The sequence below is a fragment of the Anomaloglossus baeobatrachus genome, chromosome 6 (genome assembly GCF_048569485.1).
Source record: "Anomaloglossus baeobatrachus isolate aAnoBae1 chromosome 6, aAnoBae1.hap1, whole genome shotgun sequence".
Classification (NCBI taxonomy): Eukaryota; Metazoa; Chordata; class Amphibia; order Anura; family Aromobatidae; genus Anomaloglossus; species Anomaloglossus baeobatrachus.
Window position 1 is genome coordinate 142997623 of NC_134358.1, and position 16658 is coordinate 143014280.

General features: G+C 43.7%; 1 protein-coding gene across 4 annotated transcripts in view; it reads right to left on the reverse strand.

Annotated features, from left to right (window-relative positions):
• Positions 1 to 16658, reverse strand: part of SNTG1 (syntrophin gamma 1) — a 1064578-nt gene that overhangs the window by 423228 nt on the left and 624692 nt on the right. For 3 of the 4 annotated variants that reach the window (XM_075353282.1, XM_075353281.1, XM_075353283.1), the window contains one exon: positions 4709 to 4843. The exons of the other annotated variant lie outside the window; for it this stretch is intronic. In XM_075353282.1, coding sequence (XP_075209397.1) covers positions 4709 to 4843 — 135 coding nt within the window. The remainder of the gene's footprint in view (positions 1 to 4708; positions 4844 to 16658) is intronic. 4 annotated transcript variants of the gene reach the window in all.

Here is a 16658-nt window from a genome sequence, read left to right on the forward strand (position 1 = left end):
AATCCGCCAGAGGTAGGGGAACAGTCTTTAAGATGTGGAACAGTTTTCTCAGCCCCTCACGTACCACAGCCCCTGAGGTGCGGGGTAGTGCCACAAGAAATCCTAAGTTTGCCCAGATGCTGAAGGAGTACCTTGCAGATCGAACAACTGTACTCCGACATTCCTCTGTGCCTTACAATTATTGGGTATCCAAGCTGGACACGTGGCATGAATTGGCTCTCTACGCCTTGTAAGTCCTGGCCTGCCCTGCTGCTAGCATTTTGTCAGAGCGTGTTTTTAGTGCCGCAGGTGGAATCATTACAGATAAACGCACCCGCCTGTCAACTGAAAATGCTGACAGGCTGACTCTGATCAAGATGAACAAGGGTTGGATTGGGCCAGACTTCACCACACCACCAGCAAATGAGAGCGGAATTTAAAGTTTGCCATGTACCTCCACTCACCCATGGGTACACACTTCTGGACTTTGGATAATCGCTGGACTGCTCCTCCTTCTCCTCATGCGCCACCATGATGATGACCGTTACAAATTGCAATACTTAGGCCTTTGTTTCAGGTATACCCCCAGTGGTAAATTTTTTCGCCCATTCTTTGCAGAATGGACATTACAACGACAGGAGACCCGCTCCTTTGCAATGGGAACAATGTTTTGAGGCCCTCATGCACGTCTCTACCCAGGGACAATGTGGAGCCTCAAAATTTTTGGCTGCCCTGCCTAAGGGCTATACTATAATACACCCACTTCCTGACAATGGACACTTAATGTTTTGAGGCCCTCATGCACGTCTCTACCCAGGGACAATGTGGAGCCTCCCAATTTTTGGCTGCCCTGCCTAAGGGCTATACTATAATACACCCACTTCCTGACAATGGACACTTAATGTTTTGAGGCCCTCATGCACGTCTCTACCCAGGGACAATGTGGAGCCTCCCAATTTTTGGCTGCCCTGCCTAAGGGCTATACTATAATACACCCACTTCCTGACAATGGACACTTAATGTTTTGAGGCCCTCATGCACGTCTCTACCCAGGGACAATGTGGAGCCTCCCAATTTTTGGCTGCCCTGCCTAAGGGCTATACTATAATACACCCACTTCCTGACAATGGACACTTAATGTTTTGAGGCCCTCATGCACGTCTCTACCCAGGGACAATGTGGAGCCTCCCAATTTTTGGCTGCCCTGCCTAAGGGCTATACTATAATACACCCACTTCCTGACAATGGACACTTAATGTTTTGAGGCCCTCATGCACGTCTCTACCCAGGGACAATGTGGAGCCTCCCAATTTTTGGCTGCCCTGCCTAAGGGCTATACTATAATACACCCACTTCCTGACAATGGACACTTAATGTTTTGAGGCCCTCATGCACGTCTCTACCCAGGGACAATGTGGAGCCTCCCAATTTTTGGCTGCCCTGCCTAAGGGCTATACTATAATACACCCACTTCCTGACAATGGACACTTAATGTTTTGAGGCCCTCATGCACGTCTCTACCCAGGGACAACGTGGAGCCTCCCAATTTTTGGCTGCCCTGCCTAAGGGCTATACTACAATAGACCCACTTCCTTACAATGGGCACTTCAGGTTTACAGGCCCTCATGCACGTCTCTATCCAGGGACAACGTGGAGCCTCCCAATTTTTGGCTGCCCTGGCAAAGGGCTATACTAAAATAGACCCACTTCCTTACAATGGGCACTTCAGGTTTACAGGCCATCATGCACGTCTCTATCCAGGGACAACGTGGAGCCTCCCAATTTTTGGCTGCCCTGGCAAAGGGCTATACTAAAATAGACCCACTTCCTTACAATGGGCACTTCAGGTTTACAGGCCATCATGCACGTCTCTATCCAGGGACAACGTGGAGCCTCCCAATTTTTGGCTGCCCTGGCAAAGGGCTATACTAAAATAGACCCACTTCCTTACAATGGGCACTTCAGGTTTACAGGCCATCATGCACGTCTCTATCCAGGGACAACGTGGAGCCTCCCAATTTTTGGCTGCTCTGGCAAAGGGCTATACTAAAATAGACCCACTTCCTTACAATGGGCACTTCAGGTTTACAGGCCATCATGCATGTCTCTATCCAGGGACAACGTGGAGCCTCCCAATTTTTGGCTGCCCTGGCAAAGGGCTATACTAAAATAGACCCACTTCCTTACAATGGGCACTTCAGGTTTACAGGCCATCATGCACGTCTCTATCCAGGGACAACGTGGAGCCTCCCAATTTTTGGCTGCCCTGGCAAAGGGCTATACTAAAATAGACCCACTTCCTTACGATGGGCACTTCAGGTTTACAGGCCATCATGCACGTCTCTATCCAGGGACAACGTGGAGCCTCCCATTTTTTGGCTGCCCTGGCAAAGGGCTATACTAAAATAGACCCACTTCCTTACAATGGGCACTTCAGGTTTACAGGCCATCATGCACGTCTCTATCCAGGGACAACGTGGAGCCTCCCAATTTTTGGCTGCCCTGGCAAAGGGCTATACTAAAATAGACCCACTTCCTTACAATGGGCACTTCAGGTTTACAGGCCATCATGCACGTCTCTATCCAGGGACAATGTGGAGCCTCCCAATTTTTGGCTGCCCTGCCTAAGGGCTATACTACAATAGACCCACTTCCTTACAATGGGCACTTCAGGTTTACAGGCCATCATGCACGTCTCTATCCAGGGACAACGTGGAGCCTCCCAATTTTTGGCTGCCCTGGCAAAGGGCTATACTAAAATAGACCCACTTCCTTACAATGGGCACTTCAGGTTTACAGGCCATCATGCACGTCTCTATCCAGGGACAACGTGGAGCCTCCCAATTTTTGGCTGCCCTGGCAAAGGGCTATACTAAAATAGACCCACTTCCTTACAATGGGCACTTCAGGTTTACAGGCCATCATGCACGTCTCTATTCAGGGACAATGTGGAGCCTCCCAATTTTTGGCTGCCCTGCCTAAGGGCTATACTACAATAGACCCACTTCCTTACAATGGGCACTTCAGGTTTACAGGCCCTCATGCACGTCTGTATGCAGGGGCATTGGTGAACCTCACAATTTTGGACTGCCCTGGCAAAGGAAAATACTACAAAGACTCACTTCCTCAAAATGGGCACATTAGACTCAAGAGGCCTTCATGTACGTCTCTTCTCAGGGACATCGGAGTGCCACACAATGTTTTCACGTAAAATCTTTCATGTATTAATCTCAAAAAGTAACATACACCAGCTCTATCTCACTATTGGGTATGTGCCCTTAACATTTCTGCCATGAAAAATCATTTTGGGGTCATTTTGGAAGGTTTTCTGGTGAGTCCGTAAAGATGGCGTGAAACGCGGACAAAATTGTTCACAGCTGTGACTTTTGAGTGATAAATGCTTCAAGGGGTCTTCCCCATGCTGTTGCCATGTCATTTGAGCACTCTTCTGAGACTTTTGTGACATTTTTAGGGTTTCTACATGCTGCCGGGGGGTCATTTCACAAAAATACTCGGGTCTCCCATAGGATAACATTGGGCTCGTTGCTCGGCCCGAGTACACGAGTATCTTGGGAGGCTCGGCCCGAGCTTCGAGCACCCGAGCTTTTTAGTACTCGCTCATCACTATTCACTACACATGGCTTTCTCATGGACAGAAGACCCAATCAAAAGTGAACACTGGGTAGAGACTTCCACACGCAGGCTCCAAAGGTCACTGTGTAAGCAGAAGCTCCAGCTTATAACAAATACTGGGTCAGAGATGCAATGAAACAGAAGTATGGAAAACTGGACAGCAAGCTAGTAATAGTAGGCCCAGCCAGAAAATGGTCAGCCGGTTATGTTTCCAACTACCTCTGATGCTCTCTGCCCCCTGTCAGGTCCTCCATGCCTCCTTTGTATTGTATCTTCGGCCTGGTGTTCACTCTAGATGGTGTCTTTCCATCACGGGTAGACCCCGGTGTTCACTGCAAATGCTCTTTGACCTCCTCATGTCTAAAAGTTCCAGCTTAGAGGAAACACCAGGCTGTGACTTCATGCCACTCCTGTTTCTTTTTCCTTCCTGTCCAGTGACTCTCAACATAGTGGTGACGCATATCTGGCCCGGTGTTCACTCTAGACTGGACTTCTACCTGTGATCAGTCCCTAGAGTTTACTGCATATGCTAAAGAGCCTATTCATGGCAGGAAGTCATCATCTAGAATGAACACTGAGCATCAACTTTTGCTAACACAGTCCAGAGGTCACTGCGCATATATAGTTAACTACAGGATCTACTGGCAGCTGAAATCCCTGGCATAGAGTGAACACTAGGCCAGAGATGAAACACGACAGAGGCATGGAGTAACGAGAGCGGCCAAGGAGGTGAGTGGATTACAAGAATAAATATTTTTATTTTTTTTTTACATGTTACAATTAATGTGCTCTGTGCATAATCATGGACATTAAATTCATGAGCACTAAGCTCTCTGATAATCACATTTCTTAGTAAAATCCACATGAACAAGTGAATTTGACTTTTGTCTGATCTGCTCACCACTAATGCTTTTTTACACTGCCAGTTACAGCTTTAGGACACTGGTGTTAAAATGGAACTGAAAACAGATGGTGCAGTCACTAGATATTTGTCGTGATGTTGGACATAGAAAAGCTGTCTTTAAACAAATCAGAAGAATTGTTAATGGCAAAAATAAAAATATAATTTCATAATGATTTTCAGTTATTTACTTACTCCAGAGTAGAAAGGTTCACCAGACACACAAATAACATCCTGTTCTTGAATCATCAATATATCTTTGGCTAAGTGGAGTCGAACTTTGAAAGGCTCTTGACTACCATCTTGCAGCAAACAACTTCCTGTCTTTGCCTTAAAATAGGTAAAAAAAATACATTTATTTTTATGCTAGCTGCCTCAGTGGAGACTATTTTGAAGGTAATAATAAACATTTATTTTGAGATATTAAAAAACAAATATAATGTTTTATTTAAAGAAGCAACAAAATGGATAAATTGCAGATGTGTCCTTCCTCACTTTTTCTTGTCTCAACATATTATTTTTTAAAAAACGCATGTTTTCACCATACACTGTCATGAGACATTTATGGTATATGTGTCTGTGTGGCCTTTAAGGGGTTGTGATGTGAATTGCAGCCTATCAAAAGTCTAGCTAGAATAATGTATTTCAATTGTAGTGAGGAATTAGAATTCATAAGGAGCGGACAGATCTTATTGATCAGTAGACTCTTTCCTTTGTAGAGCATTTATTTATTTTGCAAAGCTTTTCAGGAAATGCATTTACTGAGGACATAGAGAAGAAGGAACCCCTTGGCTAAAATAAAAAATGAGCTTCTCGTTAAAGTGCTGCATTTTCTGAACCCAAAGAAAAGTGTATAGTGTGTGTTTCTTCATCCTTCACACTACTTTCTGATCCTTGGGCCAATTCTCTTACCCTTCTTTGCTAAGAACAAACCATTTTACAGTCTTGTAGAAGTTTTTATTTCAAAAAATGTTGTTATAATTATTATTATTATTATTATTATTATTATTACACCGTGTGCAGAATTATTAGCCAAGTTGTATTTAGAGGATTTTTTTATTATTGATCAACAAATATTATTATTATTATTTATTATTATAGCGCCATTTATTCCATGGCGCTTTACAAGTGAAAGAGGGTATACGTACAACAATCATTAACAGTACAAAACAGACTGGTATAGGAGGAGAGAGGACCCTGCCCGCGAGGGCTCGCAATCTACAGGGAATGGGTGATGGTACAATAGGTGAGGACAGAGGTGGTTGCGCAGTGGTGTACTGGACTGAGGGCTATTGTAGGTTGTAGGCTTGTTGGAAGAGGTGGGTCTCAATCAACCCAAAAGACTCATAAATATCAAAGCCTAATATTTCTGGAAGTTGGAGTAAGTTTTTTAGATTTGGCTATCTTAGGAGGATATCTATTTGTGCAGGTAACTATTACTGTGCAGAATTGTTAGGCAACTTAATAAAAACCAAATATATTCCCATCTCACTTGTTTATTTTCACCAGGTAAACCAATATAACTGCACAAAATTTAGAAATAAACATTTCTAACAAGCAAAAACAAACCCCCAAAAAATTAGTGACCAATATAGCAACCTTTCTTTATGATGACACTCAACAGCCTACCATCCATAGGCTCTATCAGTTGTTTGATCTGTTTACGATCAACATTGCGTGCAGCAGCCACCACCGCCTCCCAGACACTGTTCCGAGAGGTGGACTGTTTTCCCTCCCTGTAGATCTCACATTTTATGAGGGACCACAGGTTCAGATCAGGTGAACAAGGGGGCCATGTCATTATTTTTTCATCTTTTAGACCTTTACTGGCCAGCCACGCTGGGGAGTACTTGGATGCATGTGATGGAGCATTGTCTTGCATGCAAATCTTGTTTTTCTTGAACGATATCAACTTCTTCTTTTACCACTGCTTGAAGAAGTTGTCTTCCAGAAACTGGCAGTAGGTCTGGGAGTTGAGCTTCACTCCATCCTCAACCCGAAAAGGTCCCACATGTCCATCTTTGATGATACCAGCCCATACCAGTACCCCACCTCCACCTTGCTGGCGTCTGAGTCGGAGTGGAGCTCTCTGCCCTTTACTGATCAGTCTCTGGCCCATCCATCTTGCCCATCAAGAGTCACTCTCATTCCATCAGTCCATAAAACCTTTGAAAAATCAGTCTTAAGATATTTCTGATATCTCTTGGCCCAGTCTTGATGTTTTATCTTATTTTTCTTGTTCAATGGTGGTCGTTTTTCAGCCTTCCTTACCTTGGCCATGTCCCTGAGTATGGCAAACCTTGTGCTTATTGATACTCCAGTAATGTTGCAGCTCTGAAATATGGCTAAACTGGTGGCAAATGGCATCTTGGCAGCTTTACACTTGATTTTCCTCAATTCATGGGCAGTTATTTAGCGCCTTTTTTGCCCAACACGCTTCTTGTGACCCTGTTAGCTATTTGCCATGAAACACTTGATTGTTCGGTGATCACGCTTCAAAAGTTTGGCAATTTCAAGACTGCTGCATTCCTCTGCAAGACATCTCCCAATTTTGGACTTTTCAGAGCCCATCAAATCTCTTTTCTGACCCATTTTGCCAAAGGAAAGGAAGTTGCCTAGTAATTAAGCACACCTTATATAGGGTGTTGATGTCATTACACCACACCCCTCCTCATTACAGAGATGCACATCACCTGATTTACTTAATTGGTAGCTGGTTCTCAAGCCTATACAGCTTGGAGTAGGGCAACATATATAAAAAGTATCATGTGATCAAAATACTTATTTGCCTAATAATTCTGCACACAGTGTATTATTATTATTATTATTATTAGCAGAAGAGAATGACCACTCTCTCCAAGGGCCCTAAAACAACAACCATTAAATTTAATTGCAATAATTCACCAGGCACAGAATTAACTAGACACTCAATGGAGAAATACCTAATAAATCTGACTTCTGGTAAATGGAGAGGGTGAAATAAGTATTGAACATGTCACCAATTTTCTAAGTAAATATAGTTATAAAGGTGCTATTGACATGAATATGGATAATTCTTTCGGTCTATATATAGCGCAATAAGGATATTTGCTGGTGATAGTTATTTAAACTTTATTAATTAGGCACTCCTATTATTACAACGCGTTTCAGCAGAATTGCTTTCATCAGGTAAAATAGGAGCAGTCTGCTCCTATTTTACCTGATGAAAGCAATTCTGCTGAAACGCGTTGTAATAATAGGAGTGCCTAATTAATAAAGTTTAAATAACTATCACCAGCAAATATCCTTATTGCGCTATATATAGACCGAAAGAATTATCCATATACCCCCTCCCTATTGGGAATCGGTAATAGCTGCAAAGGACCTGCTGACATATCAAAAAACCCAGCTGGCAAGCTGGAGGATTGAGGAACAAAAACCTGAATTCCATGGTGCTGGTGGAAATCAGTAGCTGACATAGATACCCTAAATCTGGACTCCTGAAGCCTGGACACAGGATCTGTTCGGAGGAACTCCAGTCTGATAAGCTGACACTGAAGTTGTGCGGGGGCGCACAACCAACAAAGGTGAGCAAATCTAATATTATAAACGTTAAAAAGGATCCCACGGGTGCTTCTCATAGTGCGCTTGTTTTATTATCTATTGACATGAATATCTCACAAGATGGAGGCAAAAAAAATCAAACCATAAATGTCCAAAAATTAAAGTATGTGTAATAATAAGAAATGAGTCAGGGAAAAAATGTATTGAAAAAATGGAAAACGAGAGGTGCAAAAAGCCATGGAAAGTCATGACACCAGCTGAAATCTATCAGTAATTAGAAAGCAAACCTGCCACTCAGTGAAAAATTATATCAGTTGATGAGCTATAAAAAAGTGTCTCATTACCAAGGTGCCACAAATTAAACATCTCATGATGGGTAGGTAAAATCAAGATCGTTCAAACCTCCTTGTTGCAAAACATTGTGATGGCATTGATTATAGAAGAATTTTTAAACTACTGAAGGTTCCAGTGAGCACTGTTGGGGCCATAATTTGGAAGGGGATCAACATAATTTCACTGTAAACCAGCCACAACCAGGTGTTCCCCGAGAGATTTCAGACAGAGGAGTGAAAATAATTATCAGAAGAGATGTCCAAAGCCAAGAACCACATGTGCAGAGCTAAATAAAGACCAAAAGTCAGCAGGAACAATTATTTAAAAGAAAACAATAAGTAATGCATTAAACCTCCATAGGCTGTATGCATGGTCACTTCGCCAAACTCAACAACATTTAGACAAACCTGTGAAACACTGGGAGAATATAGTCTGGTCAGATGAAACCAAAATTGAATTCTGTGGATGCCATAATACACACCATGATTAAAGGCTAAAAGGCACTGTACATCACACCAAAAATATTATGCTAACAGTGAAGTTTGGAGGTTGGAACCTCATGGTGAGAGGCTATTTTTGACCATAGTGCACTAACAAATTTCATGTAATTGAATGAAGGATGAATGGACAAATATACCAGGACATTCTTGATAAAAATGGTGGTCATTTCAGCAAGACAATAATCCCAAACACACAGAGAAAGAAATTCTCATTAATTTCAGAGAAAGAAAAAAAATCTACTAGAATTGCCCAGCCAATCACCAGACCTGAATCCAATAGAAAATAAATGGAAAGATTTAAAGCTCAGAGTTCACACAACTTCAGGGTTTGAAGAGTGTTTGATTGGAATAATGGGCCAAAATTACACCTGAGCAATACATGTGACTAATTTCTCCATACTGGAGGCTTCTTGTACCTCTCATCACCAACAGAGGCTTTTGAATGAAGTATTAAATACATTTCAGTAAGAGTGTACCATACTTTTTTCCTGTGTCATTTCTCATTACTACAAATAACTTAATTTATGAACTCTATGGTTTGATTTCTCTGCCTGTTTTGATTTTATGAGTTGTTACCCACATCTGGTGAGAAATTCAGGTCAATAGCACCTTTAGAAATATTTTTACTTAGAAAACTTGTGACATTTTCAATTCTTTTTTCACCCGCAGAAGGTATAATTTAATAGAATGCATAAAACATTAACAATTGCTAATAATGTAAACTATGGTATACATTGTATCATACACGTTACATGAAGCAAACAAGCAGATACAAAATTAACTGCAGACATAAGCATTTGTTTTACTTATGTTATCTAGCCCCTGTTGTCTGTAATAAGATATATATTCACATTAGAAAGTGTGTATATGTATAAGGTTCAAGGCACATGGTCATTTTCTGTCGTTGCTCCGTTCTGTTTTGACAGGGGAATAACCACAAGATGGATATTCTCATAAAGCTAATTTATCTCTCTGAACATAGTGCCTGTGCAATGAGGATCTAACAGAGACAGATGTCAGTGTAGGATGGAAGAAAGCTTGACAATGGTCTATTTTCTCTCCATCAAACATTTGTCTTTTCTGGTGCCAGTGTGCAAGCTGTTATTCCATTGAGAGCTATGTATTTCTTTCCTGCCCCTTGTCAAGAAAAATATCAAAACAGAATCTTCCTTGCTACATTGTAAAATATTTTCTACAAACTAATACTAACTGTTCTTATATTTATATCAAGAAACCTGTCATTATATTGTCTTGTCCTGTCTCTGCTGTCAAATAAGACTTCAACATGGTGTCAAAATATGTAAATAGCGCATTGTCTCTAGGGTGGGAACACAGTGCCAAATAAGTAGGTCATAGAATGCCAATATGCAGGAGAAGTATCATCACAGAGTAACAAAAAGTTGTGACAAACTTAAATAAGAACAAAGAAAATAAGACATAAATAAAATGAAAAATGTAAGGGTCAATACAATATGATACAATGTATTGCCTAATTATGGATCATAGGCAGACATAGACTAAACTGATACATTACAGCCTTATCTACTTTTTGCAACACTGAAGCATGCAACCTCACTAGAGATGAACGATTCCGTGGAGGTTCGGTTCGCCAGCAGCTAACGAGCCAAGCCTCCACTGGTGCAAACTTGACCCAAACTCTGAAGCAAAAAACTGATTGGCAGTTTGAGTCTCCGCCCACATACATCCAGCCATAAGCAGATCACTTCCGGGGGAGAGTGGGCTGGCTTTTTCAATTTTTTGGGTTGCACACTACATGTAATCATGCTGATGTTGCCCCCAGTGTGAGCCGTTCAAAGACTGAAAGCAGCTTGCACAGGGATGAGCACCAAGCCCTGAGTACACTGTTGCTCGCGCGAGTGAAGTTCACACATAAAGCATCTGAACCCAGAAACTGAACCTTGATTATTTAAGTTGGTTTTCAGTTCGAAAACTGAACCTCAATGTTGCTCATCTTTAGTCCTCACTACTAACCATTTGCACAAGGACACTGATAAAATTGAGGTTAGGTACATAAAACACTTTGGGCCAGTATTTATTCCACGTGTAATCATGAATTTTCGATATGCACACATAAAGTCAAATTATTAGGTTCCGTAAAAAAACAAAAGGGAACATATTTTTTCATGTATATACCACTTAATAACTAAAAAGAACAAAACTGAAATTTTTGTTAAAACTATTATAATATATCATAATTTAACAAAGTTTATATTTAGATGCTTGAAGCTGTTAGGTCCTAATAAAAAGTTAAGAATGTATTTTTCTCTACACCAGTTTTCTGGCAAGAAAAAGATGAAAAGGTTGATACTAGAGTTGAGCGCGGTTCGTGGTTCGTGGTTCTCCAGTTCGCGGCTCGAGTGATTTTGGGGGCTGTTCGAGATCGAACTAGAACTCGATCTTTTTTGCAAAAGCTCGATAGTTCTAGATAGGTTCGAGAACGGTTCTAGCAGCAAAAAAAACAGCTAATTCCTAGCTGGCTTTCCGCTGTAATAGTGTGTCACTCTGTGACTCACACTATTATGACATTTCAGTGTATAGTGTGCGGGAACAGCGCATTCAGATCACTGTTGTATGTATAATGGCGATCGCCATTTATTTATTTTTTTTCCTTGTCTTCCTTCCATAAGCGCGCGCGTGTAGTGGGGAGGGCCAGCATGTCAGCCAATCCCATACACACACAGCTAAGTGGACTTTTAGGCAGAGAAGCAACGGCATGTGTGATAGGATGTCCATGTCCCATGTCCCTGCATTATAAAAACGAGTATCTGCCCGTCCGGACGCCATTATCTCTTCTGCGTCCTTGGTGTCAGACATCACTGGCGCAGCTCCTATCGCCGATACAGCTGTATTACGCTCCATACACAGCGCTAGACAGCTTAGGGATAGCACTTTCTATCAATCCTTTTAAGGGCTCATACCGGCAGGGTCAGAGTCATAGGTGACAGGTCCTGAAAACAGAGTTTAACAGCTACACAAGATGACAGCGTCTGTGTAGCTAAGGTCAGGGATTTCCTCGCTGCATTTCCCCATTAGGAGGGATAGAAAGGCAGGCTTCCTTTCCTCTACCCAGAGACCCACAACTCTGCCACTGTACCCTCCTGCCCTTTGCACACTCCAACTCATTGTTACTAGGCCATTATACTAGCAAACACTGAGGAAACTTAGTGGCATCCTAAACGTGGCTATTGGACTTCTGTAAAGTCCCACTAGTGCACAGATATTTGCAACACGTCTGCCTGCATTGCACACTCAAACTGATTATAACTAAGCCATTATACTAGCAAACACTGAGTGAACCTAGTGGCATCCTAAACGTGGCTATTGGACTTCTGTATAGTCCCACTAGTGCAAAGATATTTGCAGCACGTCTGCCTGCATTGCACACTCCAACTCAATATAACTAAGCCATTATACTAGCAAACACTGAGTGAACCTAGTGGAATCCTAAACGTGGCTATTGGACTTCTGTATAGTCCCACTAGTGCACAGATATTTGCAGCACGTCTGCCTGCATTGCACACTCCAACTCATTATAACTAAGCCATTATACTAGCAAACACTGAGTGAACCTAGTGGCATCCTAAACGTGGCTATTGGACTTCTGTATAGTCCCAGTAGTGCACAGATATTTGCAGCACGTCTGCCTGCATTGCACACTCAAACTCATTATAACTAAGCCATTATACTAGCAAACACTGAGTGAACCTAGTGGCATCCTAAACGTGGCTATTGGACTTCTGTATAGTCCCAGTAGTGCACAGATATTTGCAGCACGTCTGCCTGCATTGCACACTCAAACTCATTATAACTAAGCCATTATACTAGCAAACACTGAGTGAACTTAGTGGCATCCTAAACGTGGCTATTGGACTTCTGTATTGTCCCACTAGTGCAAAGATATTTGCAGCAAGTCTGCCTGCATTGCACACTCAAACTCATTATAACTAAGCCATTATACTAGCAAACACTGAGTGAACCTAGTGGCATCCTAAACGTGGCTATTGGACTTCTGTATAGTCCCAGTAGTGCAAAGATATTTGCAGCACGTCTGCCTGCATTGCACACTCAAACTCATTATAACTAAGCCATTATACTAGCAAACACTGAGTGAACCTAGTGGCATCCTAAACGTGGCTATTGGACTTCTGTATAGTCCCACTAGTGCACAGATATTTGCAGCACGTCTGCCTGCATTGCACACTCAAACTCATTATAAATAAGCCATTATACTAGCAATTTATGCTGCCAGTTTAAGGGCCGTAGTTGCATTGTCAGGGATATTTATTCTTTATTATTCTGCTGTTAATAAAGCTAGACCACCGCTGCAATCTACACCACCTCTCAATTTTTACTACCACAATTTCAGTGCACAATCTTGTCGCAATCAACATGAGTGGCAAAATGACAGATGCTGGTGGAAAGGGGAAGAGGCGTGGTGGAAAAGGAAAAAAAGGGTTTGTCCGTGGGGAAGGTGGCAAAGCTCCATTATCATCTGCTGAAGATAGACCATCTACCAGCAAAAGTAAGATGTCTACTACTTACCGTGGACAATCCGATGTGCTCCCTTTTTTACGGACACGAACAACAGGAACAAAGGTAGATGATGGCCAAAAAAGGAAAATGCTTGAATGGATCTCCATTGGTCCAACAAGTGCCCTCTCAGCCACTTCAAGTACCGCATCCAAAAAACACCAGTCCTCCGAGTTGTCATCCCAATCAAACTTGCTTTCTCCCAGCTCTGAAGTCTCCATCAGCCCTGCACAGTATGGTGGAACTGAGATGGCTGAGTCTGCAGAGCTGTTCAGTCACACTATAGCCTGGGAATCAGAGGTCTGCTCCCAAGCTACAGTGAGTACAGACCAGGAAATGGTCTGCAGTGATGCCCAGAACCTTTGTGACTATGATTCAGGCCGTGAGGACCAAGCTTCTGAGCATAATGTTGACCCTTTGTCACTAACTGTAACACCTGTGGTTATAGACAATGAGGAACATACTGATGACGATGAGACACAGATACCAGATTGGGATGACAACTTAGATATTCGGTCAGGGCAAGAAGAGGCTCGGTCTGAGGGGGAGGGGAGTGCAAACACAACGATTGATGATGAAGTTCTAGATCCCACCTACTGTCAACCCCTAGTCAGGCACTCGAGGAGGTCAACAGAGGCGGTGGAGGAGGATGAAACCGACGACGAAGTTACCTTGCGCCTTCCTGGACAGAGTCAGAGCACTGGTAGCACGTCTACAACTGCATCATAAGCCACCACTCAGCCTCTGAGCACTAGTCGGGGGGGCTCGCAGGTCGCATGCACTCTAAGCCTTGCCTAGCCTGGTCCTTTTTTGACATAGAAAAAGATCGCCCAAATTATGTGATGTGTAAAATTTGTTGTGATTCTGTTAGTAGAGGTCAAAACCTCAGCAGTTTGACAACTTCTTCCATGAATCGTCACATGAATAAATATCATAGGTCCCGGTGGGAAGCTCACCGTGCTGCAATGCGGCCTAGCGGAGTGAACCATCCACGGCCTGCCCCTTCCAGGGCATCCGCGCGCTCTTCATCTTCTAGGACTGTGGGGACAGCTGTCACACCTGGTTTTCCACGCACAACTTCCACCACTGTAACCGCAACAGGCAGTTTGCTTGGTAGGTCGTCAGTTGGTTTGGAAGGGGAAACAAGTGAGTGTGTACAGCTCTCTCAGACATCGATAGCACCAACGTTGGATGAAGGCAACATCATGTCTCCGCCTGCACTTTCCTCACAAACCTGCATTTTTACAGGGACACCCTACTCAACACCGTCTACACACAGCAGCCAGATCTCTGTCCCTCAGATGTGGTCAAATAAAAGGCCATTTCCTGCGACCCATGACAAAGCTAAGAGGTTGATTCTATCCCTCTGTAAGCTCTTGGCTACCGAAATGCTGCCTTTCCGCCTAGTGGACACACAGGATTTTAGAGACCTTATGTGCCCCACTACCAGATGCCTAGTCGCCACTACTTCTCTAAGAAAGGTGTGCCCGCGCTACACCAGCATGTCGCACACAACATCACCAATTCCTTGAGAAACTTTGTGTGTGAACGGGTGCATTTCACCACCGATACTTGGACCAGTAAGCATGGACAGGGACGTTACATGTCGCTGACTGGGCACTGGGTAACTATGGTAATAGATGGTGAAGGGTCTGCTGCACAAGTCTTGCCGTCCCCACGACTTGTGTGTCAATCCTCTGTCTGTCCAATTTCCGCCACTGCTCTGCCTCCTCCACCTCATCTGGGTCCTCCACCTCCGCCCCAAGCCTGCCTGGTCAGGCCACCAGCGTTCTCACTGCGCAGAATGAATCACGCACCCCTCATTACTATGCTGGCAGCAGAGCGCAACGGCATCAGGCGGTCTTTAGCTTGACATGTCTTGGGAATAGGAGTCACACAGCTGAGGAGTTGTGGTCAGCTCTGCGGTCCGAGTTTAATAAATGGTTGTCTCCACTCAACCTGCAGCCTGGTAAGGCCATGTGCGACAATGCTGCAAACCTGGGTGCGGCCCTTCGCCTGGGCAAGGTGACACACGTGCCTTGTATGGCTCACGTGTTGAACGTTGTTGTCCAGCAATTTTTAACAAACTATCCCGGCCTAGATGGCCTTCTGACCAGGGCACGAAAACTGTCTGCTCACTTCCGGCGTTCAACCGCCGCAGCTGAGCGACTTGCATCGCTCCAGAAGTCTTTCGGCCTGCCGGTTAATTGCCAGAAATGCGATGTGGCGACACGCTGGAATTCGACTCCCCACATGTTACAGCGACTGTGGCAGCACCGCCGAGCCCTGGGGCAATACGTCATGACGTATAGCCTGGGTCAACGAGATGCAGAGGTGGGGCAGATCACCCTGATGGAGTGGTCTCAGATCAAGGACCTATGCACCCTTCTGCACAGTTTCGACATGGCGACGAATATGTTTAGCGCTGACAATGCCAATATCAGCATGACAATTCCAGTCATTTACATGCTGGAGCACACGCTAAACACTATTCGGAGTCAGGGGGTGGGACAACAGGAAGGCGAGGAACTACAGGAGGATTCAGATGCGCAAGGGACAACAACATCACCAAGGTCCAGACGTTCATCATCACCAACGCAGCAGGCATGGGACCATGGGGGACAGGGATCAACAAGGGCGCATAGTAGCAGGAGAAATGTTGAGGAAGGTGCAGGAGAACATGAAGAAATGGAGGACGAACTGTCCATGGACATGGAAGACTCAGCGGATGAGGGAGACCTTGGTCAAATTTCAGTTGAAAGAGGTTGGGGGGAGATGTCAGAGAAAGAAAGAACGGGTAGCACCTCTATGCCACAAACACAGTGTGGACTTGGTCCGCATGGCTGCGCAAGACACATGAGTGCCTTCTTGTTGCACTACCTCCAACATGACCCTCGTATTGTCAAAATTAGAAGTGATGATGACTACTGGCTTGCCACACTATTAGATCCCCGGTACAAGTCCAAATCTTGTGACATAATTCCAGCCATAGAAAGGGACGCACGTATGCAGGAGTATCAGCAGAAGCTGTTACTCGATCTTAGCTCGGCTTTTCCACCAAACAACCATGCAGGTGCAGGGAGTGAATCTCCCAGTTGTAACTTGACAAACATGGGACGGTCTCGTCATCTTCAACAGTCTACCCATACCAGTAGGACTGTATCTGGTGCTGGTAACAGCAATTTTATGGAATCTTTTCATAATTTTTTTAGACTCTC